Below are 21,198 nucleotides of genomic sequence, written 5' to 3'. Positions count from 1 at the left end.
CACGTGCACTGCCAGAACACAAGGGGATCACACACAGCTTGTGTGAATGGGGGTGTGTGTGTTTGTCCAACAGGGATCCCTCCAAGGTGTTGCCTCTCATTCAATGCCTGGCACTGGAGACAGAGACAGTGGAGTGCTGTGAAAACACAAAAATTCCTAAATGTGTTGAGCACCGCCCCGAAAGCCTCCTGCTTGCTGTAGCTACACGGAGCGTTCACACAGGCCTGACGCTGTGCGTGGCTCGTGATGGACGAACACACAGTTCCTGTGCTTATTCTCTTCTCAACACACTGATTAAAAACCCCACCACCTCCCTCTGCCCAGGCCTCAGAAGCTTATTAAACAAGCTGACTTTGTGCTGCAAACAAATTACAGCATCGGATAAAATGTGTATTACCGACAAGCATGTTAATAAATCTGATAAGCCAAATTACCCCAGCTGACAAGGCAGCCCATCTCCTACTTTGAAAGCAGATTTTGTATCAGTGGGGGAGGGATTTCTCTCTTTTTTTTGCTGGAACCTATTTTATTACAAACTAGCACATCAGTAACCCCACACATAAACATCAACAGCACACTGCATTCATCAGGTCAGGATAGCCTGTCTTTGCCCCAAAACAAGGTACTAATCTGCAGCTTTTATCTCAGTCCCCTGTTTTTTTGAAAACATTTCAGCCTGGAGAAAGCCTTTTTTGGGTTTCTACACTACTTGTAGCCACATGAAACCAAAGCTACTGATACAATTTATGGCTAGAGCAGCCAGCCCTGAGCCTGTGAGGATTTTCGTGAGGCTCAGCCCTGTTCTTGGGACCTCTGCCCGGCTCTGCCCAGGCATTCACACAGGTTATCTCCCCGGAGGATTTCCTTGGGAAAAATCAATCCATGGCCCTGCTTTAATTCTTTGCTGGCTATAAGTAGGTCATGTGATGAGAAGGAGCAGAGAGGGCTGGGATGATTGAGTGACCTTGAGATACAACTCTCAGCACGGTTTCTTCTGAGGCAAGTGAAAATCCCTCAGAGCTTTGGTTTCTTTTCAGATCTAAATCTTGATGAAGCAGAAACCTCTGAAATTCATTCCCCAGAGCCACTGCCAGCTTGATAACGATCCTGTTTCCGGAAATGCTACAAAGCTGCTACCTCTTGTACCTTAAAACCAAACCCAATGCAGGACCCCAAGCTCTAAGACCGAAAAACTAGGGGAGCTCTTGGGTTAGCAATCAGGGAATGTAGTGTGGCATTGAATTGCTTCTGGGGCTGGAAAGGGAAAGCTGCAAAAGGTAAAAACGAAGTGCTGAAGCAAGCATGAAACAGGAAACGAGTCAGCCCCGGCAGGCGATGATGAGTGCCGTGTGGGAGGGACTGTGCAATCACATTTTTTGTGCTGTGAGAATGAACATGAAATTACAAGCCTGGCAAACATCAGCGATGAGGAGCAGGCTCTGCAGGCGGACTCCTCCCCAGGAAGCGGGGGGCGAGGGGCGGGACCACGGGCCTGAACACCCCTCTGGCTCTCTGCCTGCAGCCCCCCTTCCCCTCACCCTTCCTCTTGTCCTGGCTGTGCTCCTTCTCACAGGGCAGATGGCACCTCTGCAGGCATGTATCGGTGATCCCTCCCGGGACCTCGCTGGCTGAGAACCAGGAATCCTTTCTCCTGTCCGCTCCTGGGCTGCCTCAGGGAACGGCAGGTCAAGAGTGAGGTCAAAGCCCTGGATGCTACAGCCTGCAGTACAGTCAGTCACAAACAAAACAGGTCTGATTAGCTGGGGAACAAGTCCCTACAAAGGGACTGGAGAGAGCCTGGAAGGGGGGAAAACATCCCTGCCTATTTCTAGGAAATCAAACTAAGAAGCATCACTTGATTTTATGCAGGGCAGGAAGGAGTTATTTCTAAGTGTTAAGGAGGCAAAAATGATTTGAGAGTTTACAAACATGTACTAGAGCTCCCAAAATAGCTCTGACTCATCTGGAAGGCATCAGAAAGATCTTTATTGTTTCATGTGCGCTTAGAATGGCACTACTGCAAGTGCTGCTAGTGTGTGCCATAGAAACATGGCCTGGAAAATAACTCTGCACTTTTTTTTTATTAAGAAAATTTTAAATTTGTATCAGCTGCTGCTGCTTAGAATAGAACAACTCTAACCCAGCAACTCTGTGGAGCACAAAAATGCCATGTACTCGGCCAAAACTCCACTTAACTGTGAACCGTATCAGTGTAAGGGTAGCAGAACTGCATGGGAAATTCTTTGCTGGAAGTGATGGGAAGTTTCTCTTTGTCCTGTAGGATACCAGGAGTTTTAAATCTTGCCTTCCCAGGCTGACACAAGCATCATCACCAGTGGAAGGAAGCGAGACTCCATGCCTGACACTGGGTGTGTGGGGAAGATGTTGCAACAGCAACAGCCTAAAGAAGCCCCAGTGGGGCAGGCTGCAATACAGTCCCCCAGTGTAGCCTTTGAAATGGGCGTTACTCTGAACAGGCATGTTTTTCCCCTTTGATTACTCACTTCCTCTAAGAGCAAGAGGAGCCAAATGCTCATTACAAGCCAAGAACTGGGTTTTTTTGTATTATTTAATGGCAGTGTATAGCTGCTAGTCACACACTTTAAATCATTAGTGGCATGACCATCTCTTTCCTTCCTGACAATTGCTGAGAAATGGCAGTGCAGACAACGAACTGCTTTTTATTTACCTCTCATAAATCAGGAGCAGTCAGGCCTCCTTTGTTCAAACCCAAAAGAAAATAAACTGGTCAGTAAAACATTACCACCAGGCTAAGTAATACCCACACAGGTTCAGGAATCCTGCACTCTAGCCCGCTGGGGCTCAAAGCATCCCCATCTGTTTCCTTTCAAAATATTTAATCAGAGACCAAAGTGACAGTGGGGGAAGGGAGTAGGAGATCAAGCAAAGCTGGAGAAAACCACCTCTTCCCCATGCCAACAATGAGCTCTGTACTAACACACTTAAGCCAAAAGAAGGATGACTGCTGAGGAGAGAGTGACCAGAGACTTTAATCTTCAGATTTTGCAAGGAAAAACATTTCCTTTCTCCCACAGGAGCTGCCAGTCTGGCGTGCTCCCCGTTCCCCTCCCCTCTGCTGGCCAAGCTTTCCTCCTGTGTCAAAATTCCCACTGAAGCAGTAGTCAGCTAGATAAACAGAGCAGTCCCCAGATGCATCCCCTTGGAGGCTGAAGTAATAGGTCATGGGAAACAAGCAGAGGCAACCATTTCCTCCTGATACTGTGGTCTCCAACAAGCATTGCTCAAACTGAAGCTTAACTAAACAAGCCAGAACTGAATTCCAGTTGAAAAAAAAAATCCATTGGTGCATTAGAAACCATGTTTATCCCTCAATAAATTAAAGGTCTTAGGCTCACCCTGGCTTGGAAGCCAGGTTAATTGCAATGATGTGTAAATTGAGTGTGTGCTACTTGGTCAAAAAAGCACCCCCTCCTAGAACAAGCTACCCTTAAGAAAGGGACAAAAAATATTAGTGAAAGTAGGAAAACCTTTCCACATGATGCCTGTGGTTACAGCCCTTTGGGTTTTCTCTTTTAAGGAATTCTGTAGCTCTGAAGGGCTTCAGCCTGACTCTGAGGTCAGGGGAAGGAAGTATTGTCCATCACCCTCAAGTATGGGAAGGATGGGTGACTTCTCCATACTGGCACCAGGAGATGAAGCCAGGCAAATGTTACTCAGACCTCCAGATCATCAGCAATGTATGCTAAAAGCCAAATGAATTCTCCCTTCCCAGACACTTTAACCTCAATAAAAGTGATTTCCGCCATGAAAGAAGGGCAGGAGATACCCATGGCTATGCTCCTTCTCCCTGCCAGGCCTGTTATACTTTTCTCAAAGTTTCCTCACCCCAAATCTAGTGATTTTTATTTAAAAATCAAAACTTCTCCTCAATGTCAGGCAGGTTTTCACAGCTTTTTTAACATGTGAAGAGAGCAAAACTGTTCTGAGAGATTTAAACTGGGAGGCAAACAGGTCATCATAGGATTTCCTAGGGATCGGGAGCCTGAAGAGATTTGGCCAGAAGTAGGTCACATACTTGTCTATGAAAACAAATAATTAGTCATGTAAAACTATAAATTGGGTGGTTTCCAAAGGAAACAAAAGACATGGCAGCAAACCAGGCAGAAATGGAGATAATATAGGACATTGTTTCAAAGCCATTTTGCAGACTGGATCTGCCTGCCTTGTTCAGGGAAAACTCTTCTTGTTTTACACACAGGAACAGCAAGCAGGCAGCTTTCTGTCTACCAGAGCCTCTCCAGACACTCTTATTGCTCTGGAGAGAATGACACAAACCTATTTTTTTCTAGCAAGAAGCAATTCCCACCCTCAGGCTGAAATCAATAGTGGTTAAGGCACTGCATTACTATCTATCACGGGTTCTTCAAGGACTCCACCAAAATAATCAGGCCTTGCTGTCTGAATGTGAAGCAGGCACCTTTTAGGGTGGCTGTAGCCTGTGGTCCACATCCCTGTGAATGGGTACTGCTGACAGCAGTTTGGAGGGGTGAGAACAGCTTAAGAGCTGCTGCTGCTGCTGCTCCCAGGATGCTTCCATGCATGCCAGGGCAAGGCATGCTGGAAACTCTCTGGCTCCTTCTGTCAACACTTAGAGAACTAAGTTACAGAAAGAGGTTAGCTGTTTCCTAAGAATTAATGTCAGGGTCCTTGCTGAAACAGGGACTTTGCTCAAGAGAAGAAACTCACAAGAGGAGGGGGTAAATGCAGGTTATAAAGTACTTAGCTGGCCTGTGCTTTTTGATGATGTACAACAGGGTTTAACAGGACCCTCCTTGGCTTTGGCACTGAAAAGACGGAGTGGTGTTTACCAACACATATTGAGCAAGCACTAACAAAGTACTGCTAGCAGAAAGAGAACAAAACTGTAGCTCTGCAGCTTGGACCAACATCTGACAACTAAGCATGGCTTGTAACGAATAACTACAAAGAGTCTGTGTCATGGCTCAGTCTGAACACACACGCTTTTCAGAAAAAGCTACGAAACTCTTTGATACACTTCTATAGTGTATCAGTGGTTGTTGGTGCCCAGCATCCTGTGTGGCACTGGAAAATGGCATTTCTATTAAAACAACTTTTTAAGAAGAAAGAAAACATAGCACTCAGAGAGACACAGCTCCATTGCACAGAGGCACAACTCTTTGACCTGTTTGAAATAAAGAAAATAAGAATAGTACAGGAGTGGTAATAGTGGTTAGTAGGCACACTAGAAAAGAAATACCCTACATACACTTTTCTGGATTACCACAGTCAGAGTCTCATAGCCAGCAAGTAAAATATCCTCTTTGCTATTGCACCATGAGGATCTTGTCTATGCTGTCACTTCCAGCTGTGTTCTCACTCATCACCTTTGTTTCATTTTGGTTTTCAAAGAAAAGATAAAGAAATAAGACATTCTCTTTAGGACATGCATTCAGCACTGAACTTCTGACTAGGAGTTAAGATGAGTTCAGGATTTACTGAAAGCAGCCCCAAAGCATAGGAGAGAGCTTTTCAAAACCATGTTCCACTCTTTCCCTGTCACAAGAATGACACTCAGTGCTACATGTGCTGTTGCATTTACCTTGTCTGGCTGTATATTCATTGTCTTCAATCAGTCTTGCCAGTCCAAAGTCGGCAATCTTGCATATTAGGCCGTTGCCCACCAGGATGTTTGCAGACCGCAGATCTCTGTGTATGTAATTCATCCGCTCGATGTACGCCATTCCCGCGGCCACCTGAGAGCAGCAGGAAACACAAGTGGTGCATTTAAAACCAACTCATACATACATGGGCTATAAAACATGTACACCTCAGTGCTCAATACTCTGAAGACAGACCTGGGCCGCCATGTCCACCAAATTCGGTAACTTCAAAGCTCTTCCTTCTCCATCCTTTAAGAAATCTAGCAAACTCCCTGTGAATGCAGAGTTGACACAACAGAGAGATGTCAGTAAAACAACTCATCAGAATGGAGGTGCAGCAATATGTGCAATATTGAAGACAGCAATGTTTCAAGTTCAAGGGACAGTTTTGAAAAACCCCATAATATCTTCAAATTCTCCTATTGTACTCACTTCACTCTTTAAGGTTGGCTTGCAGAAGAATGTGCCACTAGTACAACAAGAGTTGCAGGGAAAAGAAACAACATTGTTTTAAATTTTCCTGACCATTACTGAGAAAGCTGATCTTTCTTAACTTTTCCAGTGCTCCTTAAAACTACATACCTGCTGCTCTCTAAAGACCTCAGCTAGCTGCAAAGCAGCAGCTCAGTTTCAAGCCACACAAGTTATGGAAGAAGTCAGATCCCAGCTCAACCTGTTCCATAAGAAAGGTCAGCCCGGAGCGTGGTGAGCCCAAGGGGGACAGCATTAGCAAAGGCTATTTTTCCTTAGAAATTCGTAGTGCTCCTCCTCTAGGTAACCCAGAACTAAATACAGCATGAGCCATTAATTTTAGAAGACAAAGAAGAGATGAAATAAAAGCAACTTCAGCAAAAGCTATAAGAACATCACTTTCCTGTGCAAGGGAAAACAAGAAAGTACCCTGTTGCTTTAAAAGAAGAGCCTAGGATGTTACAGCTTCTGTCCTAATCTTGTATCTGAAAGTGTGGGAGTCTCCTTTAAATAAGGTCAGTGGATTGGTTTAATAAAGGAAAAAGACAGATGATTAAGCGTTTCTCCCTTGATAAATCGTCAGCCTCAACTCAGATCCAAAGATGTAAAATGTTACAGTACAAACTAGTAAAGTTAGCCAAAATAAACCACATACTTCAGAAGGGTTTTGAAAAGTCTTTATTTTTAAAGGGAAAAAGCATATGCTTGTCACTGAGACATATGATTAAAGTGTGAGTTAGTCAGGGCTTGGATGCCTTGGAGGAGGGAGGTGGGCAAGCACCTGCCAGGAAAATAAAAGTCAACTCCAAATAGACTGAAAGAATGCACTTAAAATTTCAGTGTATCCTCCAATGCACAATGAAACTTCCCTGTGAGAACTTACGTTTCCTATTTGGTTCATCCAAAACAAGCAGATTTTTTGCTCTGCTCTCAGCACCCCTGCTGGAGATCTGATGGAGCAAAAAGTTTTCTTTTTCTCATTTTACTGCATCATTACCAGCTAAGTAGCTTAAGGAAAAGAGAAGGGAGAATGGGAAAGTGAAGGAAAAAGAGCAGGGAAAGAATAATATGTGCAAATCATGTATTGAGATGATAAATGGGGTGGACTGAAAGTGAAGGGTGATCTGAGAACAAGGTGCAGTGACAGGACTGGCTCAACGAAGAAAAAGAAATCCTAGGCCAACAAGTAAACACTGAAGGAAGATGCCTTAAGAACTCTCTGATGCCTGGAAAAGCTAGGATCTTGGGAAGCAGCATGTAGTATCATCAAACCTAGAAAATGCAAATCACTTGTCAGGAACGTTTAGATGCTGATGCAGTTGGAATCACTTAGGCTGCACCAACTTCTCTCTCCCCTAGAACAGATTTTCTTTGTACATCAGGTTTTGGGCCCAGTTCATAGTGGAATTCATAATTCTTCTGAAGCCAGAAGTGACTCTAGTTTCCTGTTCCCTCTCTCCTTCCTCGCGTGCACCCCGCTGCACTTCCCTCTGTATCCCCAAGGAGCAGCAGTAAAGAATAAATATTATCGAGCACAGCAGCTCTGGCTTCACCTTTACTCATGTACTCCGTGACAATATAGATAGGCTCTTCAGATACCACAGCATAAAGTTGGACCAATTTGTCATGTTTTAGCTTCTTCATGATTTGGGCTTCCTCTAAGAAGGATTCTGGAGACATGGTGCCAGGCTTCAGGGTCTTGATAGCCACTTTAGTATTTCCATTCCACGTACCTACAAGCACAGACACTAGTTAGATTAAATATCTTCTGCTCCTTTTTCTGTCTGACGCCTAATGTAACCAAGAAAAAAAATAGCAAGGACATTTAATATAACTTTTTTTTTTAAAGTTTGGTTTCCCTTGTTGCCTTATCATTATATTCCTCCCACGCCTCCTTCATATTTTAGTCTTTTTCTGTTACACTGAAAAATAATATTCCCATTGGCACTGGGGAATATTGCTGTTGTCCTGCTCAGACAATGTTTCCAGTGATCTCCACAGAAACCTTCTCTGTTTCTCTGAGTAAGAAACGTGGGACTGCTGAAACCCATCTTCATGTATTCCCTTGCTAACAAGTAATTGCTACAGGCAGCAACACAGCTCCACTCACAGATTTGGACAATAGAACTGGTTAAACCCAGAACTCCTCATTTGCAAGACATGTTAATGTTTTGTTTCTGTTCTGAGTCAGATGAAAAAAAAAATTAAAAAAAAACTTCCCAAGAAACAAATCCTGAATTGATGTAATTTTATAAAAGACGGGTGTGTTTCCAAACTGAAATGCGTCCTTTTCCTTCCCCTCCTTATCCCCAGGAGCTGCTGATAGAAAATGAGGTGGTTCCTGTCCACTTCAGTTTGCTCTTTACTTGTGGTCAGCACTGAAATGGAGAAGTTGCATCGTTTTTCAGCCATCACCTACCAAGCCTTCTGGAACACCCAAAAGCCTGAACCAGAACCTGGAGAGAGCTGGGGAAGGCTGACTCAAGGCATCCTGCAAGAGGTGGGGCTTCACTTGTGTATTTGCAAGGGGCAGGAGGAGGAAGACTGGAAAGAAAGAAAACCCAGAAGACCTATTTATGCTAACAGCGGGAGGGGATGGGGGATTGTTTTGTGTTGGGGTTTTTTATTTGCTTTTTGTGTGGGAATGAAAAGGAAGGAAAATTAAAATGGGCAGAAATACCACTTCCCAAGTGCCTTCTGGTTGTCCTTTGCCCAGACTAGCCAGAACCGTGCTCCAGAGCCAGGGCTAAAATGGCTCTGAATGTGATCTGTAGATAAGGAGCTGCTGTGTGATACTAACATACTAAATGACTTCAGGAATTAATCACATTGGGTAGAAACTGCCCCTCTGCACTTAAGCATGAGGATAGCAGAAAGCCTACAGAAAGTCTGTGTAATGAAAAAAGGTAATGTGCAAAATAACCCAGTTTGGCTTTGTTAAAAGTACATGAACAACAACAGGGCTCAGCTGCTGCAAGGGAACTGGTTAAGCCAAAATAATTTTATCATGAGATTTTGCAACCTGCCAGAGCATAAAATGAGCCATAACATGGGTTCTTTTTTGTGCAAATGCTCAGGTCCCAGGTCCACCTTGCCTGAGGACAGCAGAAGAGCAGTGGAGGAGCTGCTGCTCCTGTGCTGTTCCTCACTTTTAAAGGGCAATCCCAAATGTCTGGGGGGGCTTGAGGCACATATTAGTCAAAAGCATGCAGTGCAAGTTTGGTTTTCATTATACCTTGATTTCCTTCTGCCAGTTCAGTGCCAGGTATCACTGTACCGTCAGTGGAGCAATGCCTTGAGTTACCACCTCTGCTACCCCAGCACTCCTCAGGAGGACTCCTGAAGCCTTAATTTCTCTCAGTCCCTCAAACCAGAGCTGAAGCAGGACTTTGCTCTAGTTGCACTCCTGTGTAAGCTGGGAAGGATGTGGTTTTGCCTCTAGTTTCAAGCAGGGTGGCCAAAATCTTTTCTGATGGGTGACCAGGAGCGTGTTTTGTCTGGAGTCACTGAGGCTCCAGACTGCAGTGTGCCATCAGTCACGGCCACTTTGCAGAGGTACCACAAATTATATGAACCAGGAATGAAACCAGAGTTTCATGGGCACCAGACGGCATTAAGAAAATAGGATTTCATCTCATGCGTTAACAGGATTAGCTGTTTACTATCTGTTTTAATAAAAATCCCAGGACTCATTTTGTTACCATGAAGTGTTTTCAGCAAGTCTGTTTTTAAATACTTCTATGAATTTCTCCAGTTTAAAAAAAGAAAATCAAACAAAAATGTTAACTTATCCTCTCAGCCCCGATTCCAGTATAAATTCTTAAATTTTCTTGTTGTGTTTAGGTATATTTCTCTAATAAAAAACTAGCATAGACTTCCCTCTGAATTCCTCCCATATATAGTTAGTTACTGCTTAATGCATTTTTTATTAATTTTTACTGTGTTAATCTACTCCAATTTGGTAATGCTTCAGGGTTGTTAACATATTTTTACTGTACATTAAGAAAATTAATTTTATACTTGTAATAATAATTTTTGCATTTCTGACAGATACCTGGTACTTGTACTTGGCATTTTATTTCTCATAGCAGATTTTTTTTTTTTTACATTTTTTCCTTTAACTTGTTGTAATGGTTTAAGATCTATGGCACACAGAGATGACCACTAAATATTAACATCACCTGGAAACTTGTGCATGCATTCAAGATGGAGAACAAGAAGGAGAAACTGCAGTTATCTGTAGACGCCAAGAGAAAATGTAGGCAGCTTTCTTTGCAACAGGTCAACTGTAATTCTGTGAGATTCTATAAATTTATATATTTCTAGCCTATAAATTCTCTAAATCTCACAGACTTGCTGCTGTGCTCCTTGCTGTAGTCTTGCAATGGAAAAGAGCAGCAAGAACCCAGGAGAACCCACTGGTTGTTTTGGCTGTACATATTTTTGTGTCACTGCAACAAAAGGAGTGGTCAAACTGCCCCACCAAATTTTTGTGAAGAAAAATCATATTCTTTATTTGAATTGGTAATTTGAATTGGTAGAGTCTCTACAGAATGCAATTTGGCACAGAAATTGAGCCACATCTCATGAAATGGCCACTATATTGTGTTTCAATGCTATGGCCATACTAAGATTTATGTAAATTGTAAATTGCTATTGTTTTGTACTCATTAAAAGAATGGGGCCCAGGATGGGTAAGTTAAGCTCGCTGGTGTGCAGAAAACAATGTCAGTGGATTTGGAAAAGGCCAGTATTTCTCGACTTCAAAGTGGGGGGTCAGCTGGGCCCAGCAAATTTTGCCTCTGTTGTCCCTGATGTCTATACCACGTTCTGCTCCAGATACTAATTTCAAAACAGACTTGAAGAAGTGGATGCATAGGAAAGCTAGCTCGACAATATCAGCTTGCTAATATTTGCCATTATTTTTAAACTGGGAGAGTGGATGGAAACATTTTCAGGGTCTGATTCCATCAGTGCTACAACACACGAGGAAAGAAAAATGTCTACTTACCAGATTAATTTCTGGTTAGCCATTCTGCCTTACAGGTGTAGCATCATTCCTATTTTAATACCTAGCAATTGTGTAGTCACCCAAATAAACCCAATGCAATTAATGAAGTTTAATGCCCTGACCTCTCATACCACTGAGCGCAAGTGAAAGGAAGCTTCCCCATAGATTACTGTACTTAGGTTTGACTGTTTCAGGCAATATAAACTAACATTTCATACTATTCTGATCTTTTAGCTTTAAGATCTATACTTGAAATGTTTTATTTCTGCCAAGAGGGCCTTAAAAGATCCATCCAAAGCAAAATATATTCTCTGCCTTACCACGCCACACTTCAGCGAAACACCCCTGACCAAGCTTCTGTTCCAGAAATAATGAATCACGTGCAACTTCCCATGCATCTTTAGCCAATCCAACAGTTTGTGGAGTATTATTCGTAGCAATCACAGTTAAGTTAAAACACAAACCATCAGCTTTCTCTATAGGAGAGGAAATTAATAAAAAAAACACACTTATAATCCAAAATTATGCATGCATTGAGAAAGATGGAAGGTGAGGGTCTCTCAGTGCTGCATTAAAGTTCATTTGCAAACACTGTTTTTTGGATGTTGAAGGTAAGGACTTCTTTTGTTAGCTTGCAGAAAAAGGCTTCTTGGTATAGCCAAGAGATTACTATGTGAGCCTTGATTTATTATTAAGACAGCGGTAATTTGTCAAAATCAAGACCTTCCAAGGAAACACAGAATTTCAGTTTTCTTTTGCCATCAATTATAGTGGAAGTTGAAGATTAAAGAATTTCAAAGTCAAAGACATGATTCCAAAGACATTTTTCCTAACAGTTTGAGTTTTGCTATTTTCTTTTCTTATGGGTCACAGTGTCTTACATTTTCACCTTCCATCTTGTAATCCCCACACAGAGAGCTATTTTAGAATAATTATTTTGCTCCATACCCATCCATACTTCCCCAAACTGCCCATTTCCCAGTCTCTTGATCAACTGTAGGGACTCTCGTGGAATTTCCCAGACATCTTTGGTTTTGACAGACAGATCAGTAAGCCTTGGCATTCCTTTATGACAGGGGACTACTAAGCGGCAGCAAAGACCTGCAGCTCTCTCTGATGGAGCCAGAAGTGAAGCCAACAGCAAAGGAGAGGAAAGAAAAAAAAGTGTGACATGAAACAAATACAGTAAGCATAAAAACAATGCTACTCACAACAGCTGTTAGTTGCATACCACAAAGCATCCTGGAAGATTAGGAATTGAACATTGAAATATATTCATTTGAGACAGAACAGGAAATATTTTAGTCTCTGCAAAGCCTGAAATGGAAGGTGACCGCCAATGGCTTCTCTTGCAGACTCAGGATTTCCCTCCTCCCACAATGCTGCATTAAGATAACCTCTTGAGTAACTGGTTTACTATGGTACAGGATAGCTTTTTAAAAATAATCTGTAAATTACAAGACAAATTGTTTCTGTACTGAGTAAAAGCAACATGGAGAAGATTAATTTGTTTTTTCTGAAAAATCACAGCCAGGAACATTTGGTGGATATTTTGTAGCCTGGGAAAAGGCATTTTCTATATTCTGCTCTGTGAAAAGGTGTCTTTGTAGGTGTCACGCAAAAGACTTTTTCTGACATTCTTTCTAGAGCAAATCTTCATTAGCATATGCAGGCAGTCCTGCATTGTTCGGGGCAGGTTCATTATATTACCTCTTGCAAAGCTTCACAGAAGACTGAACTGTGACAAAAGTCACACAAGATATTTTGGCAAGAGTAAAAGCAATTGTATCTATATATATAAAATACATATACACACATATTGATGAGGAGCATACCATGCTGCACAGAGCAGACTACAATATAAAGCCTGCACAGTGACCTGCATCTTAAAGCAGGTGCAGCAGAGCAGAACAAGGTGGGGAACTGCAATTGTACTGCAGACTCAAACATAATCTGTATTCTTCTGTGCAGAATTCCTTGCTATGCAGGTGAACAGTTTGTGTCAGCATCATAAGGTGAGTAAGCACTGAAGCTCCTTGCAACAGCAAGCTCTACCTCATTAGCACAACTGCACATTGTGGCTCTCCCAGAATTCGGAGTGCAGAGCAGGCAGTTAGAGGGGGTCCTTACGGGTGAGTCAGCTGGGGCTGGCATGGAATGAGGGCTCCTGTGTTCACCTGGGTCCTGGAGACTGCAGGGGAAACCTCTGGAGTGCTGGTCTGTACCATACCTCTAGAGCTACCCTGCCTGGATCCTGCTGATTATGCCTCCATGTTGCACAGAAATGGCTGTTTCCAGATCTATTTGTTTCTGCATCGGTGCATGGGAAATATGTCACCCAAATAAGCTGACCAGAGGAAACTAAAATTTGACATGTATCAACTGGTACAGTGAGGTTGGAAATTATCTTCCCTATATGTGACTTTTTATACCTCATTTAGCTTGAAGTAGAGTGATCAGAAACAACTAGAAATTCTCCCTGGCAGCATACACCCATCAGGAATTGGGTGGAGAAGACAGCCAGATGTCTAGTATGAATAGCATAAGAATACAGCAGACAGAATACAAAGAACACAGAAAAAATGCCCCACAGAGAAGTTGATTTCCCAAGTAAAAATTATGAAAAGTTTTTGAGCAGCAAGCACTGGGGGAAATCTGTTAATATTATGAAAAGCTGAAGTAAAGGGAAAAAAACCCCAATAAGCAAAATAATTAAAAATAGAAATTTCTGCTTAAAAAATGACCATGCTGAGAAGCATGGCAGTCTTCTGTGTAAGAACCAGTTGTCCTATGCAGAGCTTGGGGGGGCTTTAAAGTTGCATTTGCTGTACACCAATTGCCAGTGACAACAGGATGTACTTTTGGAATAGTGTATGCCACACTTTATTCACAGGAATAATAAAAAAAAAAGTTTGGTGGGTGGACACAAATAGTGTACATAAAGAAAGACCCATACCGTCTTATGTATTTAACATAATTTAAATGTTAATACTTTGCACATAGAACAAAAATCCAGTGGGAGAAATATGCAATTTATCAGGTAATATATGCAAACCTTTTGGCCATTGCTTTAGGTGACTGAATCCCACAACACAATTCCTATTTGCTTATTAGCAAGAGTGTGCTGCAAAATGGCACATATTTAGCACTTGCTTGTTCACAGGGTATTCATGCTTGGAGATGTGCAAGTCAAATTCAGTAATTCTGTTTGCTTAGAAGAGGGAGAGCTGACAAAACCTTTAGCTCAGTAAAGTGTTAGGTTTTAAAAGCTCTGCTGCTGTATCCTGTGAACGGCACTCAAAGACATTTATAACTGTAATGGGAAAGGGATAACAGAAGATGCATTACAACAAGCAAGAGTCATAGATCAAATGACTCTTTAAGGCATCTTACACATACATCAGCTCAGCAGCAAACACTTTTGTTTTAAAATACTTCAGAGTGCCATGTATTATCTGAAAAATTACCTGAGTAATGCTGAACCAGCTGCTGAAGAGTTTCAAATTGTGCCCGAGTTGTGATATAATATCCACCATTGTCAAGTTTACGAATCTTATAATGTTTGACATGATCTCCTTTCATATCATCCCAGTCTCGAATAGACAGGGAATAGGCACCTGTTCCAAGCAAAGGAGAAATAAAATTGTAATTAGCTTTTAGTCACAAAGACTTTGGTTTCCTGGTCAGTTGTTACAAAGTGAAAGAGAAATTCCTTCCAAAAAGCTCACTGTGTCCTGCAAAGGAGCAAATTAATCTAACACAATGAGATAAGTGTCAGAGAAATCCTGGGATGTTCACACCATGTCCCTTTCACAATGTTCAAGAAAGAAACTGGGACTTCTGTGTAAATGAAAACTCACATTTTAACATTTACTGCTCCAGGCTGTTTAACTGACTTCCTATTCTAAGTGTCAGGTTACACTGCAAATACTACACTTCATGTAAATGCCAGTGGGTGGTAAATATCAAGATTTTCATAGGAAGCTCTGGAGATAATGGCTTTATGTGTGGGTAGTGTTGTCACCTGGATGGATGCCAAACTTCTTTATAAACATTAACCAACCAAATAAGCATACCTTGTATGCCACAGTCTTTGGAAGGTAATACTACACCAAGACTGAACACCAGCTGATCCACAAGAACTTCATGTTTAACTTCCCAAATCCATGTGGGGCTTTAGAGCTTACTAGTGGGATTCAGATGCCCAAGCACATGGATTAAGTGCCATGTGAGATGCCTCAGGACATGCTGCTTGGCAGTTCTCCCACAGGCTGTCACATTCTTCCAGCCATGTGGATGCCCTGCAGGCATTTCAAATGGCTCTGGATGCTCACAGCCAGGTAAAGGAACCTCCGTTGATAGGCTGAATTCAATTTTAGGTGCAGTGGTGGCAGTCTGCAGGTGGGCTGGGGGCTTGATTTATATGCCCATACATAAGCCTCTGGTGCTCTGAGGGCAGCTGAATCCCAGCCCAGTTTCCATGAGTGTTATGGCACTGTGGTGTAATACCAGTGTGGGCACTTGTGTCTGCATCACAGGCAGCTGAACAGAGCCCCGGCTTCCTGCTGACTGTGGGGAAAAAAGCTCAGCCACCTACGTGGAGACCTGCACGTTCAGGTGTCTTACTTTGGAGGACAGTCCTATTTTACATCCAGTGGCACACGTGTTGGTGTTCTACAGTGCCTAAAGCAAAGCCACTTTTTTACAGCATAACGCAGCATCTGAACAAAAACATGGCCCATTTCAAAGAGAGCGAAGAAAACAAGTTTTCACTCATGGCTCAGACAAATATTTTGTATACTCAAGGGAATTTAGACATTAAAAGGAGAAGAGGTAACTGGCAGCTGCAGAGATCTCAGGAAGGTCCTCCTTCTGGAGCCTCTGCTGCTTTCACTGGTAACCATGTCAGCTATAAGGGCAGGAAAGGAAAACCACCAGTCACAGTTTTGCACATGATAGGTGGTCCCAGTGTGAGGTGTCTTTCTTGATGTATCCTCAGGAAGAAGCCTCCCTGACCACATTAACCAGCAACAGGTTGCACTGGTGGGGGGCTCATCCCCGAGGGAGCTGCAGTGAGCAAAATGTTTCCACCATGACTCCAAGGACTTCTCAAATTCCCCGTTGTTTGTCCCCTATATAGGAGGAAAAGAGCCAGCACTTAAACAGATGATTCTGGTTTATTTGAATGGGAGACACTCTTAAAGGAGTGTCAAGGGTTGTTTTATGTCTCTCTCTTTCCTATTTTTTTTTTTTTTTTTACTTTTATGTATTTATTTTGGTGGGGTTGGAACTAGATGATCTTTAAGGTCCCTTCCAACTCAAGCCTTGCTGTGAATCTATGATTTCTAAGTGTAGAAAAATACCATTTGTTTAGGACAGTTTTCTGAAGAGGTTCTCCCCCTGCGTCAGTACAATACATCTCTCTCAACTAGGAGTTCAAAGCTTTTTGGTGATTTGCAAGCACATCTTGTGCATGCTTTGTACCACCACTCTGGGCTGTACTTGTCAGCCTCCTTTCAGAATTTTCCAGGCAGTCTTCTCCACCTCCGCATTTTTGAGTTTTGATCCACTGGCAGCAGCTGTATTTTCTTTAGTCACGCTCCCTGCCTATCTGGTCACTATTTTAGATTCTTTAGGAAAATGTAAACAATCTGTGGCTCCAGGTCTGCAATTGGAGCTGTGTGGGTGGCCCTCTGTGGACCCCCTCTGACCTCAGATCAAGTTGCAGGACTGGAGCTTTAGTTCAAATCTGGACATAAACAAGAACCAAGATGGATTTCATTATTCATTTATTTAGGCTGTTGGTTATCTATACTATTCATTATCATCTGATGATAAATTGAAATATAAGAGATATAAATAATAAAAATTCGGGATAGAAATACAGCATTACAATATATCACACTAATGATTTTTTTTTAAAAAGCCAAACAACTAAAACCAGACAGTCTTGAAAGGTGGAGATTGAAACCAGGTGAAGGATTATACAGACAAGAGCTGATGAAGTACTTGGGTAGTCAGGCATTGAAAAAATGAAAAGCCAGCTCCATATGATTTATTTTGAAAGTAAGAAGAGAAGGCAACCATGATCAAGGGAGGTTAAATTCATGTTGAAATCATGATGATACTTCTAAGATGATCCTGATTAATTTTATTATTGTTATTATTTAAAGCAGAAGGGACAATTCTAGGTCACAAAACAATTCCTGCCTCAAGCCCATGACTAGTTGGGGTAAGGCATTTTGAGAAGACTTATGGCAGAACAAACCATTTAAACCCACCCAGTCGATTTTTTTCTCTCTTGAACAAGCTCTCTGTTTTCCTCTAACAACATACTCAAACACCACAAGGATAAGAAGGGAAACAGGCATTTTTTACAAAAAAACATGCACATTTATTTTTTCCCTGTAGCTCTGATGCAAACTCTGCTTGAAGATGTAGAAAGCCTTAAGTTCGAAGGCAGAGAAATTAAACTTGCTGCTCTAAGTCCACCCATGATGGATTACTACATTTCCCCAATGTTTTTGTGTCTCACAAGAAATCAGAAAAATTTCTAATTTAAGCTGACTTAGCTAAGTAAACAGTGCTGCAAAACAGATCCCCTATCACTGTACAAAACCGGGGAAACCAGACTAAACTGATAGTGTGGTTTAGAGAAACAGTGTTGTGTTTGTTTTTAGGATCCATGGCTGCATGTGAGTGAGTTTTTAAACTTGGCACAGAGTGGGATGAAGTCCTGCTCCTCACGCACATCATAGCAACTGTTGGTGAAAAAAAACAGGTGGAGCCTATTTGCAGAAAAGAGCAAGTTAGAGCCTGTCTTGCTCCTGGTGAGAGAGCCTCACTACTACAGGAAGCACAGTGAAGCTGTGGGGTGACAAGAAATTGTCTGCCTGAAACAACAGCAAGTCTATTCAGATTTTGTATCAAAAACAGCCTTCAGAGTTATAGGCAGCAAAGGGAGAATCCAGCTACTGCAGGAGGCAAAAATGCAAAACCTACAATTTTAGATGATTGAATGCAGCATCTGAAGATAAGTCAGGGAGAGAAGAGTGGAAGTACTGCCTCTCTTCTTTAAGCCCCTTCACTAGCCATGACTCCAGCCATTTTGCATGCTGAGCCCAGCTGATAGTGTGCTCTGATCAAAGCACTGACAAGTCAGTGCTTTAATTACGTGAACCATCATTAGACTACAGAACGTATATGGAATTAATTCTAGTGACTTATGCCTCCCACAGCTTTTGTTTTGGGTTGTTGGGTAATTAAGAAATGGCCAGGTTTGTTTTTACTTAGTTGCAGGTTTTCTGCTCAACAGTTGTATGAGTTAGAAAGATCTTTTCATACATATGAAGCTTCTGAAGAAGATTTTGACAGGCCCTGTGAGCAAAATGTAAAAGCAAAAATAGCACCCGCCAAGAAAACTGGAACTCCTCCAATATTTTTAGAGGGAAGGAGGAGAATACATCCTTCCACTTGACTTCAACAGAATGGATACAGTTTAATACTTTATGAATATATTAATTAGAAGTATATTCAAATCTTTCCCGTGTTAATATGTGAATTTAAAACTACTGCATAATTTTTTTTTCTCCTTTTTTTTGTTCCCCCCAAGGATCGAGCATTTCAAAGAATCACACCATGCAGCTTGCACTGGAGATACCATGGGTTGAGCATGAGTTGTACTTTGGTTGTTCTCTACTTTGAACACTCACCCTATGACCTAGGATATCCAGACAACCAATTCCCTAACACAAATATATGCAAAATGATACTTATCTCTACCTTCATACCACTGAAAACAGTATTTCACACACTTAGCACAATTTTTTCCATACTATCTTCTCATTCCTAGTCAGAATACCGTTGCCCAACCTACCTTTGGTAGTTTCACTTTCCCGGATCAGGAAGGTACCTCTGGGGTTTCCAAACGACAGCAGCTGCCTCTCGGCATCTTTTCGGCCAAGCTTGCCAAAGTACCACCTTAGGGAAACATCAGAAATAGTGAGACAAATGCTACACAGCATTACTAAGTAGTGTAACAAAGCCCAGACAGGGAGACGATTTCGTGTGGAAACTGTGGTTACTCAGATACCGTCGACCATTTTTGTTGTACTGTGTCTCTTTCATCATGCTGCAAAGCCAACGTGACAAACCATGTAGTAGATGTTCCTTGTGTTGGGCAGTAGCTCTTTGCATTCAGCCCATAATCAGTAGGTGCTGAGAATGTTTGGTGTCCTACAATAAAGGCCAGACTTGGACAAACAGAGACCAAGACGTGGTGGGTGGAGGGTATACACAAGGAAGAGAGCAGAGAACTGTGTCGCTGCCTAAGAGCAGTATTTTTACAGATGCTGCTATCAACTACATATTTGACTTACATAGTGATTTACTAGTACTCAGTATTTTTGTTGCAGCACAGCTATAAAACCTCAGTAACAGGACGAGATTCAACCTCTCTGTGGTTCTATACGAGGCTTTCAGAGTTACAGCCTTTTTTCTTTCCTGCAGCAACGTTTTTGTATTGTTTCACAATCAGCCAAGGACCACATGAAGTACAGACTCCAGTAGTACCTGCTCAGCTCTATAAACTCCTCCACTGTATCCTTTATATTGGAAATAATGTGAATACACACATCACTCCTTTTCTTTGCACACACAGGTCCTCATCAGGCAGCCTTGTGTATGCATTGTGGACATCCTACCTATCCTAGGACTTGTATTTGTTGATACAATGTGCCCTCTCTAATGGACAGTTTGCACACTAATTGACTCAAAATATTTTTACAAGATGGTTCAGGAAAAGCAAGGGCACCTTTTGGTTAAAGCTTGAAATTAGCTGACACTTGAAAAAAGGAAGCAGACCTGTGTTCCTTTAGGTTTTCTTCCTTTGTTTTGACATTGAAAAAGCACTGAGCTTGTGCTTCTTTTGTTACTAATTACCTAATTATTTATCAGTGCAGTTAAGAACCGAAATAAATATAATGTAAGTCATTTGAAAAATCGCTGCAATCAATCAAAACCAACTCCTCACACCGCCTTCTAATACAGCACTAATGGGTCTTTAGAACAAAAAAAAGAAAACATACTCCTCTGCTTGGATGGAATCGACTGGAGCCACATAATTACTGGGAATGTAACCAGTTTCGCCTGTTGTCAAGGAACGGGCCTCCCACCAGTCTCCTTCCCTGGGGAAACAGAGTTGAGGAGGAGAAGTGAGAGCAAGACACAGCTGTAAAGACAATGATCTGACTTCATTAACAGCACCCAAAACTGCACGGCCGTAAGAAGCCACAGCAGCTCATCTCTTTATCACTGGCGGGCTTCTGAGAGAGCTGTCTGCATCTAAACCCAAATAATACACGTATATCTTTACACCTATAATTATTGCAGCAGTGATTAGTACTGTAGCCTTCCAGATGTAGCATAATTGCACGAAGAGGCAGAACAGCCCAGTGTAATCGGGTTTGGTGAGGGCTGGATTTGGACTAGGATATTGAAAACTGTATCCATAGCAATTATTCTAATACAGACCCTTGAGAGAGCTAATAGGAAAATTGCCAAAATGAATGCTGTGTGCTGGTTTTGGCTGGGATGGAGTTAATTTTCCTCAAAGTAGCTGGTATGGGACTATGTTTTGGATTTGTGCTGGAAACAGTGTTGATAAGGCAGGGATGTTTTCATTACTGCTGAGCAGCATTCCTACAGTGTCACGGCCTTTTCAGCCTCACACCCGACCAGAGAGGGGGTGGGGTGTGCACGGATGTGTGTGAGGGGACACAGCCGGGAGAGCTGACTCCAACTGACCACAGGGGTATTCCAGAACATATGGCATCATGCTCAGCATGTAAAGCTGGGGAAGAAGAAGATAAAAAGGGGTTTGGAGTGATGGCGTTTGCCTTCCCAAGTCACAGTAAGGCATGATGGAACCCTGCTTTCCCAGGGATGGCTGAACACCTGCGTGCCCATGGGAAGCTGTGAATGAATTCCTTGTTTTGCTTGGCTTCTGTGCATGACTTCTGCTTTACCTGTTAAACTGCCTTTATCTCAACCCAT

The 21,198-nt window shown here is 42.2% G+C and overlaps 1 protein-coding gene and 1 long non-coding RNA gene across 7 annotated transcripts in view; one reads left to right on the top strand and one right to left on the bottom strand.

The window, feature by feature from the left end:
- Positions 1-8,816, top strand: part of LOC120411700 — a 91,300-nt gene extending 82,484 nt beyond the window's left edge. The window contains exon 3 of the long non-coding RNA XR_005604204.1: positions 8,448-8,816. This is a non-coding gene — a long non-coding RNA (uncharacterized LOC120411700). The remainder of the gene's footprint in view (positions 1-8,447) is intronic.
- FYN (FYN proto-oncogene, Src family tyrosine kinase) overlaps positions 1-21,198 on the bottom strand; it is a 138,858-nt gene that overhangs the window by 15,349 nt on the left and 102,311 nt on the right. For 4 of the 6 annotated variants that reach the window (XM_039569181.1, XM_039569182.1, XM_019287730.2 and 1 more), the window contains 7 exons: positions 20,232-20,330; positions 19,022-19,125; positions 14,613-14,762; positions 12,094-12,258; positions 7,688-7,867; positions 5,859-5,935; positions 5,603-5,756 (listed from right to left, as the gene is read on the bottom strand). In XM_039569181.1, coding sequence (XP_039425115.1) covers positions 5,603-5,756; positions 5,859-5,935; positions 7,688-7,867; positions 12,094-12,258; positions 14,613-14,762; positions 19,022-19,125; positions 20,232-20,330 — 929 coding nt within the window. Of the gene's footprint in view, positions 1-5,602; positions 5,757-5,858; positions 5,936-7,687; positions 7,868-11,465; positions 11,622-12,093; positions 12,259-14,612; positions 14,763-19,021; positions 19,126-20,231; positions 20,331-21,198 lie in introns of all 6 variants that reach the window. The other 2 variants (XM_039569184.1, XM_039569183.1) reach the window with 2 other exon arrangements.

This window comes from Corvus cornix, chromosome 3 (genome assembly GCF_000738735.6).
Source record: "Corvus cornix cornix isolate S_Up_H32 chromosome 3, ASM73873v5, whole genome shotgun sequence".
Classification (NCBI taxonomy): domain Eukaryota; kingdom Metazoa; phylum Chordata; class Aves; order Passeriformes; family Corvidae; genus Corvus; species Corvus cornix.
Note: the sequence above shows the minus strand (reverse complement) of the source record. Positions and strands in the feature narration are given on the sequence as shown.